Here is a 22,861-nt window from a genome sequence, read left to right as displayed (position 1 = left end):
CGCCGCCACCCCCCCTCTAAAGCATAAACTAAAATTGATAAGGACCAAAAACAAAAGTAATTCTGAACAGGTATTTATTTAAGTTTTCCTCTGAGTATTTAATATTTTGTGTGGCATTCATCTGCCTGTACCACAGCCTGCATTCTAGAGGAGTATGATTTCAGCAAATCGCAAAAAAGCTGAGACTCAATCTCCATTTCCCTGAGCACTTCGGTCACCTCTCTTCGCAGGTCGTTGAGGATTGGTATACTGTTACGAACCCTGAGAGAGAGGTCCGCTTCAGGTTCGATATTATGATAAACAAAAAAATTCAACACCAACAGTTGAAACTGGGGATACGAATATAGAAAGAAACACTAACACAACAAAGGTTTATTTACAAGCTTACTAACAAAGATAAATGCAGAATGGTGTCTCCTATTTACATACCAAAAGTAAAATCTTACAATGCGTGAACTGAGGAAGAAGTGAGGTAATTCAAATACTTGCTGGCCAGTTTTGCGACTCGAAGCGATGGCTTCACAAAAGGAGAACTGCGATTGCAGACTTCTTGACTCCGTATTGCAGAAAATAATGTCTATTCTTGATACTCGAAGGGCAGGAACTTCTCTAAACCTCTTGCAGAACGTTTCTTCTCTGAAGTCTTGCTCTACATCAAAATGCCTCGGCCGTCCATTCCTGACGACGACTTGACCAGAATTTGACCAAACTCTCTCTAGTGACTTTTCCTCTCTGATCCATCGTTGGTTCTTTCTTCTCTTATCTCTCTCTGACGATCTCTGCTGCTGATATCTCACTGATAATCTGATCTGTGGCTCTTACTGATGATCTCTTCCTCTGTGACTAACTGATGATCTGCCTTCTCCTACTTCGTCCGTCGTATTTATATGGCATTCTGGGGGCCGGGCCTATGGCGAGCGTCACAAACCCCCAAGATAACTGGAACTTCTTAGAAGAATCTAGACGGGGTATTGCATCAGAAATCGCAGCGTTTCTCACGTCACGTCGGCGTCTGTCAAGTTCCACAAAACTCCTGCCAATTCTAGAACCATCATGAGAACAGGCGCTTCCACCACACGCGCGAAAGCATCCATGCTGCAGAACTTCTCGAAGATGCGTTTTCCTTTCCTTTAACACGTAATTCTTTGCTATGAAGCGATTACCATTACATATACCATCATAGTTCACTGTGCGCGCTTCAACACCATCCTTTAAGATAATACCAATATTTTCACACACATTAAGGTCAGGGAAGCTACCTGGGAATTCACTTGATGAGAAGAAATCGATACCACTGTTTCGAAGCAACTCCTGTGTCTGAAGAGCCTTGAAACATGGAGCCTTATCATACAAAAATGTGACTTCTTCAACAGATAACACATTTTCAGGATCGTTGAGGAAAGGAAATACTCCACCAGTAAGCACAGTTTGTCTGAAGTATTCACCATTCCATGACTTTTTTTCTTTGATGATCCACATTAACCGTTTGGATGTGAAACAGAAAAATTCCCAAATATTCAGGAAATTTCACAACCTGGTGATAGCACACGTTATCACTAATATCATCCAAATTTGCAGTCATTTTTATGATTTGGCTTCCTGACTGTGTAAATGAAGAATTCATCTGATGCGGCAACAAGTAAAAAGTCAGCTTCATCCCAATCTGTTGCTGATTGATGTTGGGCTTGCTGATAATATGAAATGGCTTGATACCAGATTTTTCAACTCTAGATATACAGCACTATAGCTTCTCTTCTTTCCCCTTTTTGTTTTTAGTTCAAGCACCAATTTACATAAAGACTTTTTTGGTCTACCCACTGCCTCAGCTATGATTTCTTTTGACTCCTGAGAAAGGACTTCAGGCCTTCCAAGATTCTCACTTTTTTCTCGATGACAGCCATATGGATTTTTGTTCCAGTTTCTTTCTAAAAAAGGATTCATCTCTTTTAATATATTTAGCTATCCAGGAACGTGAAATGAAGGATGCGCCAGCATCCCTGGCCTCTCTGAAGGTTATAGCCCGGATTCAGTCAATCCAGCTGATATCCTCAGTGTTGTTAGCCATGGCTGTATATAACTCTGTCACTCAGTCTGAAAATACAAGAAATGTAAAAGGAAAAATAGCTTAATAGAAACTTAAGATAATGTACTTGGAGATAAGCTATAGCAGAAAACTTCATAACTTTCCATTTTTTCTGTAGAGGGGGCTCTAATTTCGAAACACCAGGTACATGCATACATATACAACTATAAAATATATATATATTATATATATATATATATATATATATATATATATATATATATATATATTGTCAAACACATCAGGAAAATAAGAAGAGATTTATGCTAACCAAACCACATTATGGTTATTTGTTACAATAAAGCTATAAGAACCTATGAAAAACCGGACAGAAAAAAAAGAAGTGTCCTCAAACACCATTTTAATTTGGCACATTTTATGGGGTTAGAAGCTGTCAAAACACTTTTCATAATTGTTTAATACAAATTTATCTTTCACATATAACAATATCAAAAACATGCTTATCAAAAATAGCCCGCGAAAAGATAGCAATATTGTATTCCAAGTACCTTATACGGATTGTGACTTATTTTACTTAGGTCAGACCATTACAGAATTAGATACCAGATTAAAACAACACAAAGATTCAGGAAGAACAGGTCAGACTAATAATGCACTATTTTTGCATCTAAATCACACGTCCCACAGAATAAATTGGACACAATGTAATATGCAGAAGTAATGAAACTACTTTCAGGAACTTGTTGGAATCTGTTATGATTCAGTTGACCTGGGAGAATAACCTTAATTTAAGGCCAGGGTTATTTCCTTTCGACCATGTAATAAAGCATATGTTCCAAAAGGATTTTGAAGACAAAATAAAGAGGATTAGCAATAAGTATATTTCAATGTTAATCTGTTGACCGTTTTGTGATCTCCACACCTTTCTGTATATTCCTTAGGACATACCATATATAAACGCCCTTATCTCTGGGTATCTTTAGTTCCTGTGACCATGTCTTGGTAAGAAGACAAAAGTGCTTAGCATTTCATTGTTTCACTCTTTCCTTCGTGGCTGTAACTTCGTTCGTATAATCATCACGTTTTTACCTTTCCGTGATTCAAAATCAAGTACATACACATATATATATATATGTGTGTGTGTTCGTATACCCACATACTTATATACACACATTATTATATACACATATACGTATATATACATACATATATGATATGCGATCACAAGTAACGTGTGAAGGTTATATATCAAGAGTCAGAAGAAATAATGAAAACCAGCAATACGTAGTGCTTTTGTGTATTCTTGATACACCTCATAAGGGTACAATACTATAAGAAAGAAAAACAGCTTACAATTTTCAAAGGGAAACATAAAAACGTAAAAAAGTAAAATATAAAACAGCCAAACAAATAGTCCACAGCCATGATTTACACTAAGGATAAACACCACAAACAGAAATGAAAATACTAAGCAGCCTATTACATAGTTACTGGAAAGCGCTAGGTACTCCTCTTTTTCATTATTTCCTGCTGGCTTTTGATATACATACATACATACATTCATACATACATACATACATACATACTACACACACACACTACACACACACACACATATATATATATATATATATATATATATATATATATAATATATATAATATATTATATATATATGTGTGTGTGTAATTCCTATTGAAGTCAGTGGCATTGTTCGCAGACACTATCTTCTTATCAAAACTCTGAATCAGTCATTAGTTCCTTTTTATCTCTTCTGGCAAGCTGCTCCAGAATAAGGGAAAATGAATCGAGATTCTTTCAATTTACTGGATCACTTCCTCGCACACACCCTTCGCCGCAAGCCGCCACTTAGAACAAGTCCTAGGGAGCACCAGGAATGCCCATGCTGCCGCCCAGACAGCAAACAAGTGAATGAGACCTGCCGACCAATAGAAATTCAGGACCCAATGACGTCATGTTTGACATTCAAATGACTGCATGTAGTAATAAAAATCTTGTATGTCGATTTATAATCCAGTCTTCATAAGCCGCAGAGAGAGGCCTGTCAACTAGAAGAAAAAACAAATGGAGAGTGTCGAGTAATTTTCTTTTTTCCTGAGAAGCTAGCCGGAAAAGAAAAAGAAGTATAAACAAATTCAAACTTTTGATAAGAAGATCGTACCTCGGCGGTTTCCCATAAATTGAGTGGGAAGACTCAGTGCAGCATACTAGCTCAATCTGAAAACCTCCCTGCATGATGACGAATGTGTCACAAACACAAACTAAAATATCCGGTGGAAACATGCTTGCTTGTGCTTTCGAGATGTCCTTAAATCTGGTACAAGAAATGAACATCCAATACTTCTACAATAAGCCACTAACATGACATAGGAAGAAACAAAGGAGTGCTTCAGTTGACCCTGATAGCAAGAATGAAACACTTAACGGCCTTCGAATATCAACATTATTTCTACGGTTTATTTCGCTTCACCTGCGCGGCTCCAAGGCTAACTTAATGAAATTTAGGAAATATTATAAATCATGGAAAGCTATAAACTGAAAACTATAAAAGGACACTTCCTAACCTCTACATCATCACCCGCCAAAAAAAAAAAAAAAAAAAAAAAAAAAAAAAAAAAAAAAAAAAAAACTCCAGAACGCACAAACAAACAAACTAAAGAAAGAAAGAACGTGAAAGTGGTTCTCAGTCTGCAACTGGCGAGTACCTCCGAAAGGGTAAGGAACTCCGAAGTGGTAACATCCGCTCCAGATGAGAATTCTCTGGGGAACAGGCCTTAAGATGGTGATGATGATGATGATGATGATGAAGATGGCGTCTTGACTGCGACAACGATGCTAAGCTCATTCACTCGTGTAAATAAAAGCTGAAGAAGAATCGTAAGCTGACGGTGAGTTCAATTGCCCTGAACTGAAAAAAAGAAAAAAACACTACAACGACTTACACTAAAGGCAATGGTTGCTTATAAATGATGAAAATTTCTTCATTTAGGCAACATGTCACTTTCTGGAATATCAATAATGCGTATTGAATTTCCACCCAAAACCAAGTCATTGGGAGACAAAAGTAGAAAATGATGAAGATGAACAGAATGGGAAAAAATTAACACCGGGAATCTTGGTTCATAAAAGTCTGTCCACTATAAAAACCTGGACGTCGCAACAATAAAGTTCTTTTACAAGTCAAACCAATAATAATAATAATAATAATAATGATACTAATAATTATAATTATTATTATTATTATTATTATTATTATTATTATTATTATTATGAAGAAGAAGAAGAAGAAAAAAAAGAAGAAGAAGAAGAAGAAGAAGAAGAAGTACCGCCGTTTAATGAAGAATAGTCTAAAAACACCATTCCTACCAAGGAAAAAATAATTCACTACGTAAACAAACTCAACGTCGCTTATCCGTATTAGGACAGAAACCACACCTGTTGACAAAAGGAGACGGCTAAATTAACAACTTGCCGCACGGCGTGGGAAGCACGTCGGGTTGGTCTTTTAAAGGGAAAGGAGATTAGTAGATTGGCAGCTGCAGATGCGTCGAAATCTCTGAATAAGATCCTTTTTCATTTAAATGATCAGGCTATGCTACCGAGACTGATCATGTTTATATATATATGCATGTTTGTATTAGTATTACTTGCTATTAGTTTTGCTCCTTACTTTTACATTATCCGATTCTTTGCTATTCAACACTGGTCCTGCTGATATATTTACATGTTTCTTCGTAAATTTGTATATTTTATTACTATGTACTTATTCTTATGACTGCTATAAAACTCCTCATTTGCATTTCTGTCCTGCCGAATGGTACTCATGGAAATATTCGCTTCGCTCAGGAAACTTTTACTAGAAAAGCAATATAAAACACACGTGCAAGACGTTCCATGCTGCAAAGAGAGTAAAAAGAAAATAAGAAACGGCCTAAAGGCCTTGTGTGATATATATGCACCCACTTGTCGCGAAATGAACGATAAAGGAAAAAATAGTTAATAGAAAATAAATGGCATTTTAAGGTCAAATGACGACCAAGTAAAGATCAGATCAACCATTTAAAGTAAACAAATGAAAAATGTGTAATTTCATATCACTATAAAAAAAAATTCAATTTCTCAATTAAGATATATATAACTGCGTTTCCAGTCAACTTTCAGCTTCCTCGTCAATCAACGTTTCTCACTTATATTGTTTTCTCGAAATTTCTTCCACTGCTTCCAATTCCGCAGTTTTTCCTTTCCCACGAGATAATTATTATACTTACTTTTTCCGGTGACAGCCGTAATTTTAAGCTCACGGGGAGCTACGTCGTTGTGCCAGTAAACTCGACCTAAGTTGTCCGAACTGCTTTCCCCATCTAAGATTACATCTTAAAATCAATATACAAAATATCTTAATCACAATCAACTTAATAAAGAATAAAAACTACAAAGTAGATTTCGTTATCACAAAATTATTTCAATCGAAATACCCCGAAATGAAAATTTCTAAGCAAAAAAATTCTCAACAAGCTGTAAAATAAATCATGTTAAAAACACGCACTATCCAACTGAAGAATATTTACCAATCATCCAAACAAGACCCCCACCCCCTCCGAGCATCGTAGCTCCTGTTCACCTACAGAGATATCTGGGGGGTAGGGGTGATAGGATATAATAACAGAGATCTTGCAACATTTGGATGTTGGTAAAACAATGCGGAAATCGATTCGCAACTTAACTAAGACTGACGGTATCAGATAGAGCTTAGGAGCGGGAGGGTAATAAAAACTTTGTCAAGAGGCCCTTTTCCCTTCAGAGAACATGGGCCAAGAAATAATACCATGGCAATTGTCACTGCCCTGTTCAACAAAGCATGCTGAACAGGAACGGAGCATGTGTACAGAAAACTTCCAAAATGAGCTGCTTCATATATCTGAGCAAACTCACTAGCAACGTTTCGACACCCCTTCACTAAGCCTCTCACCTCCACCTTGCATGCTCCTCTCGCACATCTTATGTATTTAGATTAAGTCCTTCAGATATATATATATATATATATATCTATATATATATATATATATATATATATGTGTGTGTGTGTGTGTGTGTGTGTGTATATATATATATATATATATATATATATATATATATATATGTGTGTGTGTGTGTGTGTGTGTGTGTGTGTGTGTGTATGTATATATATATATATATGTGTGTGTGTGTGTGTGTGTGTGTGTGTGTGTTTGTTTGTTTTGAGTTATCATACCTAGGAAGCAGCATGTAAGATCGAGAGGAGTGACTAGTGCGTAGAGTTCCTAATAAGCCGCCTTCTGTACAGGAATATGAAGCAGCTGATGTGGTAGTAATCCAGATGTTAGACCTTTCACGTCACAAGCAAGAACAGCAAGGTTCATTGCCTGACAAAGGCGGACTAAATCTGGGTACAGTCCATAAAAACCCACAATGCTTATTTACTTACAGTGCATTGTATCGGGTAGTTAGATGACTGCTGAGGGTGGCAATCAGGGTGAAGAAGGGTATGGTTAGCAACCTCACTGCGACATATTTGTTGAAAACGGGGGGACAACACCTGAGAAAAACATTTATATACTGGTCGTAAACTATATGAACAAATGTGCGTGTGCGCATGTTCATACGTTCATTTCCCTATGACTTCGATACCTATACGTATACAATGTATAACAAACAATCATGCAAATTCCTGTGAGGCCCACTCCCGAGGAAGGACAGCCAAACGTAAAACCTGGTGTGACGCGCTCGCTAAAGCCTTTCATTTGAAAGAAGATTCTGTCTTCGAACGTGGCCTTTCAGCGTCCTCGGTGTTGTATTTTTCAAAGAACTCTCGCGTGCAAAGTGTAACAGAGCCCTTCCAGATCTTCTGTTGTCCCCCTCCCATTTCCTATTGTGTGAGAGTTTCCCGTATATGTAGGTGGTGGAACCTCCCTATTTACATGTTAAACCTCCGGGAAGCCTATTGTCCTGCCTTAGATGGCTTACTTGCATTTACATCTGCGGGAGGCATTCTGCACTTACGTACAATCTAGCATCTTCACATAAAAAATAAGCAACATGACACTACTTTTATTCTTTATTAAGTATTCAATTGATTTTGTACGGTCTCGGCACCTAAATTTTATATCAGTAAATGCATGTAACTAAAAATAATAAGACGTAAAGATACATCTTCGCCTTGATTGGGAAATTGACAAAACTTAGACAAAAATGTATTTTAAAACATTCTTCCTGCCTCCGTGCTCATGCATATGTCACCATATTAAAATATTTGCAATTTAACTGGCAAGTATCTGGCACTGACAAGTACACTATTAGCTTCGTCTGTTATAAGCAATAGCGGAACCAGGATACTCCCTCAAGTTTTCAGAAATTGCAGTGATTAATAATAAAATTATTCGATAAATCAAATAACGCTACTAAATTTATAAGTTAGGAGTCAGTCACAGATCATGGCGTGGCATCAATGCAGCTGAAGAAAGCGATAACATTCATTAGCATAGTCAAAGGTTTGTCCTTCAGCCTTTTCAATGAAACAAATCTTTCATTTGGAGCATACAGAGATCATCGCTATAATATTAAGAGGAATTAAACCAAGATATTAATGCGAGGTCTGGCTGCCGCGAATGTATACGAATGTGTATATATATATATATTATATATATATCTATATATATATATATATATATATTATATAATATACTGTTGTGTATGTAAACGACCCCGTCCGATAAAATTTACAGTCGTACATGCCGTCCTACAACGTTTAACCTCCGCAAAAGTTTTACGTTTTTAGAAAATTCAGATGTGACACACACACATACACACACACACACACACACACACATACACATACATACACACACACACACACACATATATATATATATATATATATATATATATATATATATATATATATATATATATATGTGTGTGTGTGTGTGTGTGTGTGTGTGTGTGTGTCACATCTGAATTTTCAAAAAACGTATAACTTTTGCGGAGGTTAAACGATGCAGGACGGCATATACGACTGTAAATTTTATCGGACCGGGTAGTTTACATACAAAACAGTCATGAAGTTGATGAGAAACACATAATTGAAAATAAAGATGTATAACAGGACATAAATTATTAACGCAATGGTACGACTTTAGTAACAAAACAAACGAGTGTTCTCCGTTCTGTGACGAATCAACAAATTCATCGCGTGGTAAAAAACACAATAATATTCACAGTAACCTAATATTTCCCTAGACCAGGTGCTCTTGAAAGCGCAAATTACATGAATTACCATATGGACTGATTCATGTGATTTAGTACACCTCGTAACTGATTCCTGCGTTGTAAAATGTCTGTAATAAAAGGGGAGGACGCATATGTTTACTCCGGTTAGTTCCCGATAACTGGGACTTCAAGTTAAGAAGTGAGATGAACGATAAAAAAATACGGGCGTGCCTAAGTAATTGTAGATATAGATACATAATCCATATATGCTAACGCTTGATCCCGAAAGAACAACATTGCAAACTGCGTCACTTTCTGACCCCCACACACTGTGCTTAACTGGGCTGCTTGGAATATGCGAGGAAAACTTCCTGTAAAAATTGTTTCATATAAAAGCCTCCGCCGTTCCAATAATGGTTGCCCCATGAGAGAGAGAGAGAGAGAGAGAGAGAGAGAGAGAGAGAGAGAGAGAGAGAGAGAGAGAATCTTAGCCACATCAGGACGCATTTTATCTGATCATTGTGTCAATACCATTTCAGAGTATACCGTAATATAAAGGAAAACGCTTACCGTTCTTGTAATGCAGATCATCCATCTAGCATGATCAAGGACATAAGCTATATCAATGTGTTAACAAATGTAGCAACTTGTCACAGCAAAAGCAACGATAAATACAGTAGTGACTAGTTACCACTACTAATAACAAGACTAATAAAACAAAAGTGATTGCTCAGTGTAGTCTTTTACTCGTCTCACCTACCGTTTATGTAAGCATATAGCCTACTAATTTTCTGAAGATATGTTTACGTTCAACTATTTATTTTCTTTATTTTTCGCTACATTTTCTACTTGTTCGATTCTCCGGAAGCTCGCTTAGAACGCTAACGGCCCTTGACTTACTGCATACGGTTTGAATGAACGTTCAAGGTGAGTAAAAACAAAAATATCAACTTCAAAGTTTAAGCGAATGAATGCGGTGACATGGACTTATTCCTCGGGAGTGTCGAGAAAGGCGTTCTTGTTAAATTTAGCTTTTAGTAATGTTACGCTGCCCTCCTATTTCAACCATTTTTTCTGACATTAAAAGAAACTCCTTGACAACTCCTCAACGTTGTTCATTCCCTATAACGTTGATCATCAAAGCTTACATTTTCCTACAGTGTTGTTCATTTACAAGTTATTTTTCATATGGGATTGTTTCTTCACAGGTTAATACTTTCTACGGTAGTGATTAATCCCATGTTAACTCCCTCTCATAGCGTTGCTAATTCCAAGATTACATGTCCTTACGACGTTGGTTATTCATAGGTAACCATTCAAATGGGGTCGTCCATTCACAAGCTAAATGCAAGGGCATTCTATACGTGAGGACGCTTACTTTGCACGCCAGTGATTATAAAGGTTGGCTCTATACGAATGTCCAACTCTGAGTAAGAGGAAAACAAACAAAAATTCTTACGCTGCTGTTCACTCACGGGTAACTATTTCCTTCAGCGTTGAAGTCACGAAGATAAAATTTTAAAGATATACGAATGGCTACATCACATACATAAGTTACTTCATTCTCATGGCGCAAAATGGGAAAATCATCACTATGTGAATTCTGCCGGAACTACGTTCCCTCTGCTATTACTGTCATATAACATCAAGATACTAAAAGTACTGACATCTGTTTTTCCATATATGAATATAAAAAGGCGCTGAATAACTGGCAAAACGAATCACTCATACGTACAACACGAACTGAAGATACTGCAAAATAAATACAAAATCTGCAAAGAACCACATGAGGTAGAAAGAGAGAGAGAAAAAAGTGTTAGTGTCAATGCTGAGTGAAGCCTTTATGTAAACAATCTAAAAGGACAACGCATTTGTCCTTTAAAATTGACACCACATGTAGTAGATAAAAAACGAATTCGAGTTCATAGCTATATTTCACTAACTTAGATTACTATAAACTCTAATAATACGAATAACTTCCCAGAACAACTCACAAACAGAGACCGACCTTTGACGGAAAATTAAAATTTGAAGAAAAGAGAAATCACTTGCATCAAGAAAAGACCCCTTTCTACTTGGTTGTCAACTGTATATGAAATAAACAGAGAGAAAATATTTAGAATCAAGACAATTCAAATTTAGCGGATAAAATAGCTTACTATTAAACCTAATCTAATAATAAGCACAGATCTAAGAATACAAGAATAATGAAAAGCTGCATATAATGTCAATTAACCACCATACTCCATAGAGCAGTTACTGTTGATTTACAAGTTATTTAGTCTCATACTGGTGATTCCCATAACTTCTACGCTAAGAAGCTTCACTCAATTAGGGTCATTCTTCCTCTGAGAAGTCACAATTGCTAACTAGTGTTGGCACTTGTTTCTCTCTCTCTCTCTCTCTCTGATTTGCAAACTGATACACATATATCGAATAAAACAGAAAGTGGACCGTGATACTGTGATCTTAAACCTAAAACGATTTGTTCGATATGCACGAACTGATGATACCGGAGTATAACTGCCATTGACATTAATGAGGCATAGCTATACTTTTAATTCTAAATGTAGATTTCAGATTTTTAACTGGTAATCATTTACATCTTTATGGCCTATCAAATAAGGGTAAAATGTCCAGTATATAAAAACAATAGGTCAATTAACGTGCAAGTGCAATAAAGAAATCAGTGTTTTAGTAACGAAGAAGAGCACAATAATAGGATATCCCATAGATTGGTCAAGTAATGAATGGCTGAATAACATTTATTAATGCAATGTACTGTTTTCCCTTGAAATTATTTCATCATCGCTTAAGAAAAGTACATTTCCCCGGATAATGTCGAGACAAAAGAGAAACCCCGGAAGCTCATAGCCATAACCATGAGTACGACAGGATTTCATTCATATGATAAAACTCTACCACGGAGAAGTAGGAACCAAATATAATATATATACAGAGTACGCTATAGTATCTTTGGTAGGAACATAACCCACGGGTTAACTCCGACAGCACCCGAGTCCCGAAAATGATGTCAAAGAGTTTTCCTGGTGTCGGAAATGAGGCAACACGATGCGCTCGCTATGAAGGTTAGCAAGGACATCATAAAAGGATGTTTTGACTTTTTACTACCGCTGGGATGCACATATGGCGCCATTCTTGTAATGAGTCTTGTGGTGAGAGATCTCGCTTCATTTAGTAGGCTGATGCTACTCAGTGCATGCTTTGCTGACGACTGGGTTGTGCAGATCCTCAGTAGCAGTATAAATACTCCTCGAGGTCATAATCTTGCTCAACACGATAGATTTATTTGTAATATATATTTAAATTACAATGGACACGAAAAAGACTTTTCACTTATATGTGTGTGTATATATACATACATACATACATATATATATATAATATATATATATTATATATATATATATATATATGCGTGTGTGTGTGTGTGTATATATATATATATATATAATTAATATTATATATATCTATATATATATATATAAATTTAATATATCTATGGTGTTGTGTGTGTGTGTATATATATATATATATATATATATATATAGATATATATACACCTCACAAAAATCAGTCAACAAAAATAATGACGTGCAACAAGAAATTTCAATAAAAAACAAAATTATTAAACGTACTAACACTAAGGAAAAAATAATTATAATCGAAGAAAAAAATAACGCACATAAAGAGACTTCGGAAATATAAAACAAGACCTTCACAAGAGTCGAAGAAAAAAAATATACGGCAATAATAGTAAATTTTGCAAAACCCTACAATTACAAAATAAAATGCAAAAGGTTTAGCCCTGGTAACGAAAACGGAATCCCTGAAATGTTGAAGCAAATAAGTTTGTGACTCGACATAATGAAGTTTCTACTTTCTACTTTATTCTTTTGGAGAGAGAGAGAGAGAGAGAGAGAGAAGGAGAGGAGAGAGGAGGAAGAGAGCGAGAGAGACGAGAGAGAGAGAGAGAGAGAGAGAGAGAGAGAGAGAGAGAGAGAGAGAGTTATAAGCGTCCTCACCTCACTTGTATGAACACATCAGGTTCTCCGGCGAGAATTGTTACTTGTACACCTGCTAAATTCCACGTAGGCAACAAATACAAATTAGAATAACTTGAAAGGGTTATCTAAGAGCAAGAACCCACGCTGGCATAAACTATAACAAGGTTAATAACACCTTCTGGCACCCTCTCATTTGTAAATGGGCAACACATACAGTCGGTCATGAATGTGTTTCTACTGCTAGTTAAAAAAAAGAAAAGAAAAAAAAAAGAAAAAAAATAGGTAATTTTAAAACGGAACCAATGGTCCCGATCTTAGAGTCACAAATATGGAATACAGAATTTAGGCCAAAATGCTAAGAGCAGGGACCCATGAGGTCATTCAGTGATGAACGGGAAATTGATCGCAAAAAGGTTTTAATTGCAACAGGAGGAAAACGCCGCAGTTGCACTAGGAAACAATTTTTAGAGAGGCTGGAAAATCAGATGGAAGAAAGAGAACATGAACGGAGGTACAGTATAATAAACGGGAGGTTGCTGCTAGGGGGTCGAAAGGACGCCGCAAGGACCCTCAACTAATGCCTACGGTGCACCACCTACCGGGCACACATTAAAATCTCACATGGAATTATTTTACGTTTAAGATTATCTGTACACATAGGTAGCTTGACTATGGACGAAAGTCTGTCAAACTCTCAGCCAGTTACACTCCTAATATTTGTCTATTTTCAAGCATAACCAGACAAGCACGTATATACAAATTTCTCCTTGTCACAGCCATCGTCCAACTTGCGAAACAACCAAGTTCTTATTTATGTCCATGAAAAAGAAATCCAATACATTACCATCTAAAGGAAGCGCAAACCCATAGCAGCTACTATCCGATGAGGTTTTTATGAGAATGCGTGAGTAACTTGTAAATTGAGGCAACATTGTAAATGAACTCAATGGTATCAGAATTAGCTGATATTCTTTAATTTGACATTTAACGATATGATAGCAGCTTACCCGTACCCTAATGAACGATAGGGTGTGTCCCCACCTCACGACTCATAGACACACGCCAGTAACTTATCGCAGACATCACAAACGGGTTTATTAGTTCTTACATGTTGGTGCTTCTAACCAGTGTTTTATAAAATTATCCAGTATTGGCAAAAGTTTGTTCTCAACTTGCGTTCGCTTCATTTGTAGTTTTGACGCACCACTGACTCAGACAGGCATGGGCGCACGCAGCATATTTTCCAAAATGGGGCAAATTTTATATATATATATATATATATATATATATATATATATATATATATATATGTGACTGGTAAAAAATGTGCTGTTACAACAGAATTCCATCTAACAAAAGGAGCCCATAAAAACACCAAAATATAGAGAGAAAAGTACTATATTTCAGAGACTGCTGTCTCTCTCTTCAGACATATTCATATACCTGAAGAGAGAGACAGCAGTCTCTGAAATATAGTACTTTTCTCTCTATATTTTGATGTTTTTATGCGCTCCTTTTATTTTAAATATATATATATATATATATATATATATATATATATATTATATATAGATACATAATATAAATATATAATATAATATAATATAATAAATTATAAATCTAAATAAATAATATATATATTTAATATCATTTATATAACATATAATATGCAGTGGAACAACTATGCCAATCATTTAGTGAAGCAAGATGCGATAAAGAAAAAAATACAGAAAGTTACATAGACTTTTTTCACTAGTTCCATATACTGTTCATCTGAATTCAAATATTTCTGGAAAACAAAACGCTGTATACAAATATTACATAATAATAATGCTTCTGTTAATTTACTCAAACTGAAAGATTGTAAATTTGAAGGAAAACAAAGTGATGAAGTTAAATGTAATAAATGTTATATATCTATATATATATATATATATATATATATATATAATATATATATCTATATATATAGCTATATATTAATAGAATTATATATATATATAATATATATATATACATACATGCACACACAACACACACACACATATATATCATATATATATTATAATATATATACGTATTACTATATATATTATATATATATATATATATATATTATATATATATATTTCAGGATTTCAGGGGAGGGCAAGTGACCCTCTTGTCCCTATGTGCGGGCGCCTAGTGCACATGGCTATGGAAAAGTTGTTCGATTGCCTTATTTTATAGAACCAGGTATTGGCATTCCATATAATATTATATATATATATATAAATATATATATATATATATATATATATATTATATTATATATATATTACGCTGTGCATTACAGGAGGTATGAAATACAAAAAATACCTTTAGCCCCTGACTTGCTTATCGACATGAATTCGTATTACATCAAGAAGCATAACCAACGCCAACAGTAAATATGACAATCCGTCCTTACCGTTCTTGTGGAGGAGTCAGGGAGAATGACGCCGACGGAAAATGAGCGTGACCTCCTCAGGTTGGGTAGGCGTGCCCTTAGGGAACCTCGAGTCAGATCTGCCCTGTTGGCGACGGTATCAGCTAGGAGAGATAAGCGTCGGCTCAGCCTCCTTCCTATTCCTTCAGGGATTCCATCCTCTCCACGAAAGCCTCCCGCCCCTCCTATTCCCCCATGCAAAAGTAAATCCTTCATGGAGGCAGAGAGCTGTTGGCGCATGTCATTAGGACTAAGTTTATTGACTTCATCGAAGGATGTACCCACGGGAGATACAACCGACGAGAATAAATCCCTTGTGGATCCCGAGAGACGACGGCGAAGGCCACTGCTCAGTCGTGCCAGCCTATAGAAGCCATCGCCATGGGCGTCTCTCGCAGACTCCGAAAGGCGTCGGCGAAAACCACGCATGGTCCTGGCATCGTCGTAGGCCCAACGTGCCCTGAGAGTCACTTCCGTTTTTCCTGGCGAATCTGTCTCGCTTGTTTCCATTTTTACTATTTTTTCGATTTGTCTCTCTTACAACCTCATTAGTAGGCCATGCCTATCACAAAAAGCAAACTGCTTCTGGTAAACTTTCATTCTTGTTTACTATTAAACATTCCAAACACCAGGCACCAAACTAGGCCTATGATCTTCCGTCAAACTTATTTCATTTTTCCATCATTACTCAATGGAAAATGTACTAACACTATAGTAATATCCTTTCTTATCCATAAAAATTGTCACTTCAAAGTGAGCATTTGAAAACACAAACGACGGCAGTTAAATAATCCAGAAATTGCATGCTACAGCATAACATTATATAAAAACAAAAATCACTGGTATAACCACTCACACGAGGCACGCGACAACGAGCTGGCAACTACGAACCTCTCGGCTCGGGAGTCGCATACAGACTGGCGGCATTGGCAATTATTTGGCTGACTCAACTGACAGTGGACGGTGGTGGTTACGGTCCCGGGCAGGAGCTCAATCCAGCCCTTCTTTAGGCTACGCGCGCACGCTTAACCAGGCCCTCTGTTGACAGCTACACACCGACACCGCTGGCTTAGGCGCACTCATGCAAGTTGCTGTAACTGATGACATTATTTCATCTGCGCAATGATAAACCATTTGAGTAAGTTGTTGCGTTTCATAAACCACGTTTTAACCAACAGTCACAGGCGTAACTAGGGTTACTGGCGCCCAGGACAAGCACAGAAAATGGCGCCCTTTGGCATAGCATAAATCTAAAGATTTCTGGATCTGTACCACAATTTGGTGTGAAGGGGAAGGACAATTCTTCATTCCTTTCAAAGTACTTTATTTAGCTGCGACGTTTCAAGACGTTTAGTCCCATTTTCAAAGCTATATAATAAAAGAAACATACATTAAAAAATCATACTCGGAATAAAATGGAAGAATAAAAAGTTTTTTACATACTACATAAAATCATCAATACAATAAAAAGGAAGAGAGTTTACCAAATGGTGCTGAGGCCACAGACAGAGTGACAGTTCGGGCCAGGATCAGCTTCGACTTAAACTCACGAGAGGTATAGAGGTGTTGAGGTGGTCTGAGTATTTAGTTGAGGGACAAGCTGTTTAATAAAAAGCGATTCCAAAATTGCCAGTTGTTGGTCGCTAGGAGTTCGGCCTATGATTTTAAAATCCTTGTAACTGACATCGAATATAGGCTACATATTTTTGCATGTTCACGTATGCAAGAGAATTCTGGATTTGAACACCAGTTCGATATCTCACGCCTCGATGAGAATCCAATCTTACTTTTAACCTGGGGAAATATGTCGGATCCACCCGCAGGTTGTTAAAAGTAAGATTGGATTCTCATCGAGGGGATTGTTATCGAACTGGTGTTAAATGATCAAATCCAGAATTCTCTTGCATACGTGAACATGCAAAAATATGTATATTCGATGTCAGTTACAAGGATTTTAAAATCATAGGCCGAACTCCTAACGACCAACAACTGGCAATTTTGGAATCGCTTTTTATTAAACAGCTTGTCCCTCAACTAAATACTCAGACCACCTCAACACCTCTATACCTCTCGTGAGTTTAAGTCGAAGGCTCGAAGCTGATCCTGGCCCGAACTGTCACCCGGTCTGTGGCCTCAGCACCATTTGGTAAACTCTCTTCCTTTTTATTGTATTGATGATTTTATGTTGTATGTAAAAAAACTTTTTATTCTTCCATTTTATTCCGAGTCTGTTTTTTTAATGTATGTTTCTTTTATTATATAGCTTTGAAAATGGGACTAAACGTCTTGAAACGTCGCAGCTAAATAAAGTACTTTGAAAGGAATGAAGAATTGTCCTTCCCCTTCACACCAAATTGCTGTTTACTGGATTGATAGAGCCCACCCTCAACTTCGCTATATATATATATATATATATATATATATATATATATATATATATTATGATATATATATATATATATATATATATATGCAAACAGAAGGGAGATGTCATGGATTGTGGTAACTATAGGGGAATTAAACTAACAGAGCATGGATTGAAAGTTTTAGAGAAGATATTGGTTGAGAGACTGAAAAGACGGGGAAACAGTAGTATGGATTCATGAGAGGAGGAGGGGCGGTGGATGCCATCTTCATAGTAAGACAGCTACAGAAAAAGAGGCTAGAGGGAAACCAGGTGTTTTATTGTGCATTTATAGACCTAGAGAAAGCATACAACAGAATCCCAGGAGAACTGATGTTTTGGTGTTTGAGGAATATTAAAGTCCCATAAGAGTTGGTTAGGCTGGTCGACATGATATATCAAAGAACGAACACAAAAGTAATAACAGCAGTTGGGGAAACAGAAAACTTTGAAGTTAGTGTTGGATTACACCAGGGCTTGGGAAGAACCTGTTAGGAGGAAGACGATCAAGAGGGAGACAGAGAATTAGAAAGCGAGATAAAGTGAAGGAAGATATGGAGAGAAGAAGTTTATTGGGGGATGATGCCTTTGATAGAAGGCAGTGGAGAAGGTGCATCAGGCAACAGACCCCTTAATGTAGGGATAACAGTGAGAAATAAGAAGAATGGCAGTTATTATTTGTTCTTTAATTTACTATTTCACTCAAGCTTCATTTCTTAAATTTTCATTTTGTGTACATGATGTTCCTTATTTTCATAAAAACTCAGTATCCATGACCCTAATGTAAAATTCATGTCTCTGTACTTACAGTCCAAGCAAAGGTCCAGGGAAAATGGTGCGAGTTTTACAGGTTTCATTACAAAAATATAAACTATAGCTAACTCTATTATGTACATTATCAACAAAATGAGACACTAACACAATTATTATTATTAATAGGGATTAGTTTTTCCAGACCTCTGAGTCTCAAGTAGACTCTTCTCGGGCTGGTTCATAGCATCAATAGCGCTACGTGAGTCACTGAAAATAACAGAGACACTTGGTTTTGCCTTAGATATCATATCAAGAGCCATCTGTATGGCTGTGACTTCAGCAGTAAATACTGATGATATTAAAGGTAGGGTTTTTTTTATTAACATATTTTTCGAATATGCGGATGCTCCTACTCCAACATTATTTTGGAGCCGTCTGTATATACCATAAATTTGTTTCCTTTTCTTCTAATGTGCTCCAAAGCATGTTGGCGGTACATTTCTGTACTTGTCATTTGCTTTTTAAGTAGGTAAGACAGGGAGGTACATATCTTTATTCGATTTAAAATCCACGGTGGTGGCAATTCCATTGGTGGGTGAAAAATTGGATCCATGTTATGCAAGTTCATTATGTATCTAGCTCTTTTTGGGAAAGAGCTAGTACTATTAACTGCTGTTACTGGATTACAGTTTTGGAAGCAGTCAGCTGCAGGAGACGATCCCGCTTGCATTGAAAGACCTCTTCGTATGTTATCAAATTACAGTGATGTTTTAAGGGGAAAACACCTGCCTCTACCAGAAGTGAATTTGTTGGGGACGATCGGAATGCTCCTGTGCACAATCGCACGCCTTCATGGTGCACTGCATCGAGAGATTTTAATGCAGATTCTGAGGCGGATGAATAGGATGAATATATTGGACAGCAGTAATCTATTATGGATAAGACTGTTGCCTTATATATCATTAATAAAATGTCTCGCTTTGCTCCCCAATTAGTGTGTGATAACTTTTTTAATATGGCAAGGGCTTTGATGCCCTTGGCTTTAATGTATTTGATGTGGTCTTTCCAATTTAAATGTTGATCAAATATCACTCCTAGATACTTGATTTTTGTACAAAATTGTATTTCAGTGCTATAAAGGTGAAGTTTGATTGTTTGGTTCTTCATCCATCTTTTGTCTTTGTAGAAGACGATTACTTTTGTTTTATCAGTTGAAAATTTAAATCCAACTAAATTTGTCCAACGACATATATTTGAAATGGCAGTACTGAGAACTCTCTGAGCATGTCTCAGATTACTACTCGTATAGTAAATGACAAAGTCATCAACATTTAAACTGTTTTTTACACCCCTTGGTAAATTTATAGCAATGTCATTGATTGCTAAAGCAAACAATGTACAGCTCAAGACACTACCTTGAAGGATTCCTTCTTCCAGTTTATAGGTTACTGAGTAGGAATTTTCTACTCTTACTTGAAAAGTTCTGTTTGTTAAAAAATTAACAAATATTGGTAAGTGGCCTCTTAGTCCCTTGGAGTGGAGTTTTTGCATGATGTTATGTTTCCATGTTGTATCGTATGCTTTTACTATATCAAAAAATATAGCTACTGTTAATTTCTTTTGTTCAAAGCCTTTTTTGATATGATCTTCTAAATGTATTAAGGGATCTAGGGTTGATCTGCCAGCTATCAATTGAACCAGACTGTGTTGGTGTTAAAATGAATTCTTTGGTTATTACATAAGTTAATTGTGCATTAACCATTTTTTCTACGATTTTGCATAGGCAACTTGTTAGAGATATCGGTCAATAATTGGATGGATTACTTGCATCCTTTCCTGGTTTATTTATTGGAATTATTATGGCATGTTTCCATTTATCAGGAAAGACACATTTTAGCCAGATAATATTATACAATTTTAATAAATATGATTTAGCTATAAGAGCTCATTTTTCTATAATTTCAAATTATATTTTATCATATCCTGGTGCGGATGGATGACAAGAGTTGATGGCATTATCTAGTTCATCCATGTTAAAAATATAATTATATTCCAGGTCTTCAAGAGTTTCAAAATTGAGTACTATATTTTCTTTTTGTTTTCTGATATTTTGAAAATGTATATCTAGGCTGGAGTAAGCACTGATGTTTTCAAAATGCTTTCCAATTATATTTGATATTTCATAAGTATCATGGTATATTTTTCCATTTAAATGTATTGCACTTCTTGGAGGTCTTATATGTTTTCCATTGATTTTCATTATCTTTTGCCAGACATCCCTTGTGGATGTGTTTGAAGATATGTTTGAGACATATTCCTTCCATGATGCGATTTTTTCAGCTATTACCGTTTTTCTAAATTTGGCTGTATATTTGTTATATAGTGGTTTAATGTGGTTAATTGTCATGTTTGTTATAACTATTTTGTTTAATATGTTTATATTATAGGGCATTTTGTTGAGTGATTTAAAGCAAGTTTTGACTCTGTTAAGATTGCGACCCAGTATATGTTTTACTTTACTTAAGGTTGTTAAGGTTGGGTTCCACCATGGGACAGGGGATTTTGTGGAATGTGATTTGGTTTTTGGAATACTTTTATCTGCAGCATTTATTATGAAGTTTGAGAAGGATTCATATGTAGTATTGTGATCTTCATTATGTGGGAATGGTGGTAAGTTTCGTGTGTATAGGAAATATTTATCCCAGCTTTTTGATTATTATATCTTGTAGGTGGCAATATTTTTATATTACTTCAGTATTTCAGAATGATTGGGAAATGGTCACTTGTGTATGAATCGTCTAGGACGTTCCATTCAAATTTCTCGGCTAAATCATTTGAACATAATGAAATGTCAATTGAAGAAAAGGTTAGGTGTGTATTTGAAAAATATGTTGGAACTTCACTTTCATTGAGACAACACAGGTTGTGTTTCATTATAGTATTCTCTATGTTGATTCCGGATGTGTCGGTGGGGTTGTTAGTATCCCATAATGGATTATGTGCATTAAAATCTCCTACTATAAGTAGGGGTTCCTGTATATTTTTGCTAATAAGTTCAGAAAAATCAATAAAATTTGCATTGAAATTTGGTTGGTTATATAAATTACAAATAGTGATTTTACTTTTGTCAGGTATATACAGTTTAATTGATGTTATTTGATATGGCATAGATGGTATGTCGAAAGGTTCATATGTAATGCTATTATGAACGTATTTGGCTGTGTCTAATTTTCCACCGTCAGTTGGTGAATAACAAGCAATTTTATAGTGTTGGATATTTGTAGGGTTACTTCCTATATGTTGTAGACATATGCACATTGGGTTGTGGTCTCATATGATTCTTTGTAATTCACCCGGACGTAGTCGGGTTAAGAGACCATTTATATTCCATTGAATGATTTTATATTCCATTATTGGGAGGAATTGGTGTTAAATTCTGTAAACTGATTGCTGATTTTACTTTGCCTCGTAGTTTATATGCATTTGAATTTATTTGTGGTTTTTTAATCGTTGCATTTGTATGTTGGTTATTAGATACTGCAGTTGTTTGTTTTTCATAATTGAATATTAACAAGTCTATTTTTTATTTTATAATTTCCTTTTTGTATTTTAAGGATTCAGAACATAATTCGTTCTCATGTTGGTGTGTTAAAGGGCACCTCCTTAATTTGGTAAAATTGTCTATACAATTTCGTATTGTGTCCTCTGTCTTGGTAGTTAATTGGTTATATGTACTTACAAAGCATTCATTACAACCACAAGATGAAGCATGTTTGGTAATGTTAATTATTGGTTCAGAAGTATTTGGTGTACCTTAAGAAATTTCTGGTTTTGTAATTCTATTGGTCCTTTTCTGTAGTGATAAGGACTGTTGGTTTGAGGGGTTATTTGTTTTGTTG

General features: G+C 35.9%; 1 protein-coding gene across 1 annotated transcript in view; it reads right to left on the bottom strand.

Annotated features, from left to right (window-relative positions):
- LOC135222617 (uncharacterized) overlaps positions 1–16,709 on the bottom strand; it is a 775,758-nt gene extending 759,049 nt beyond the window's left edge. Inside the window, exon 1 of the mRNA XM_064260717.1 lies at positions 15,788–16,709. Within this exon, the coding sequence (XP_064116787.1) occupies positions 15,788–16,315 (528 nt within the window). The 5' untranslated portion in view covers positions 16,316–16,709. The remainder of the gene's footprint in view (positions 1–15,787) is intronic.
- Positions 16,710–22,861: the final 6,152 nt, after the last annotated feature.

This window comes from Macrobrachium nipponense, chromosome 8, assembly GCF_015104395.2.
Source record: "Macrobrachium nipponense isolate FS-2020 chromosome 8, ASM1510439v2, whole genome shotgun sequence".
NCBI lineage: Eukaryota > Metazoa > Arthropoda > Malacostraca > Decapoda > Palaemonidae > Macrobrachium > Macrobrachium nipponense.
This window is presented reverse-complemented; position numbering and strand designations above follow the sequence as displayed.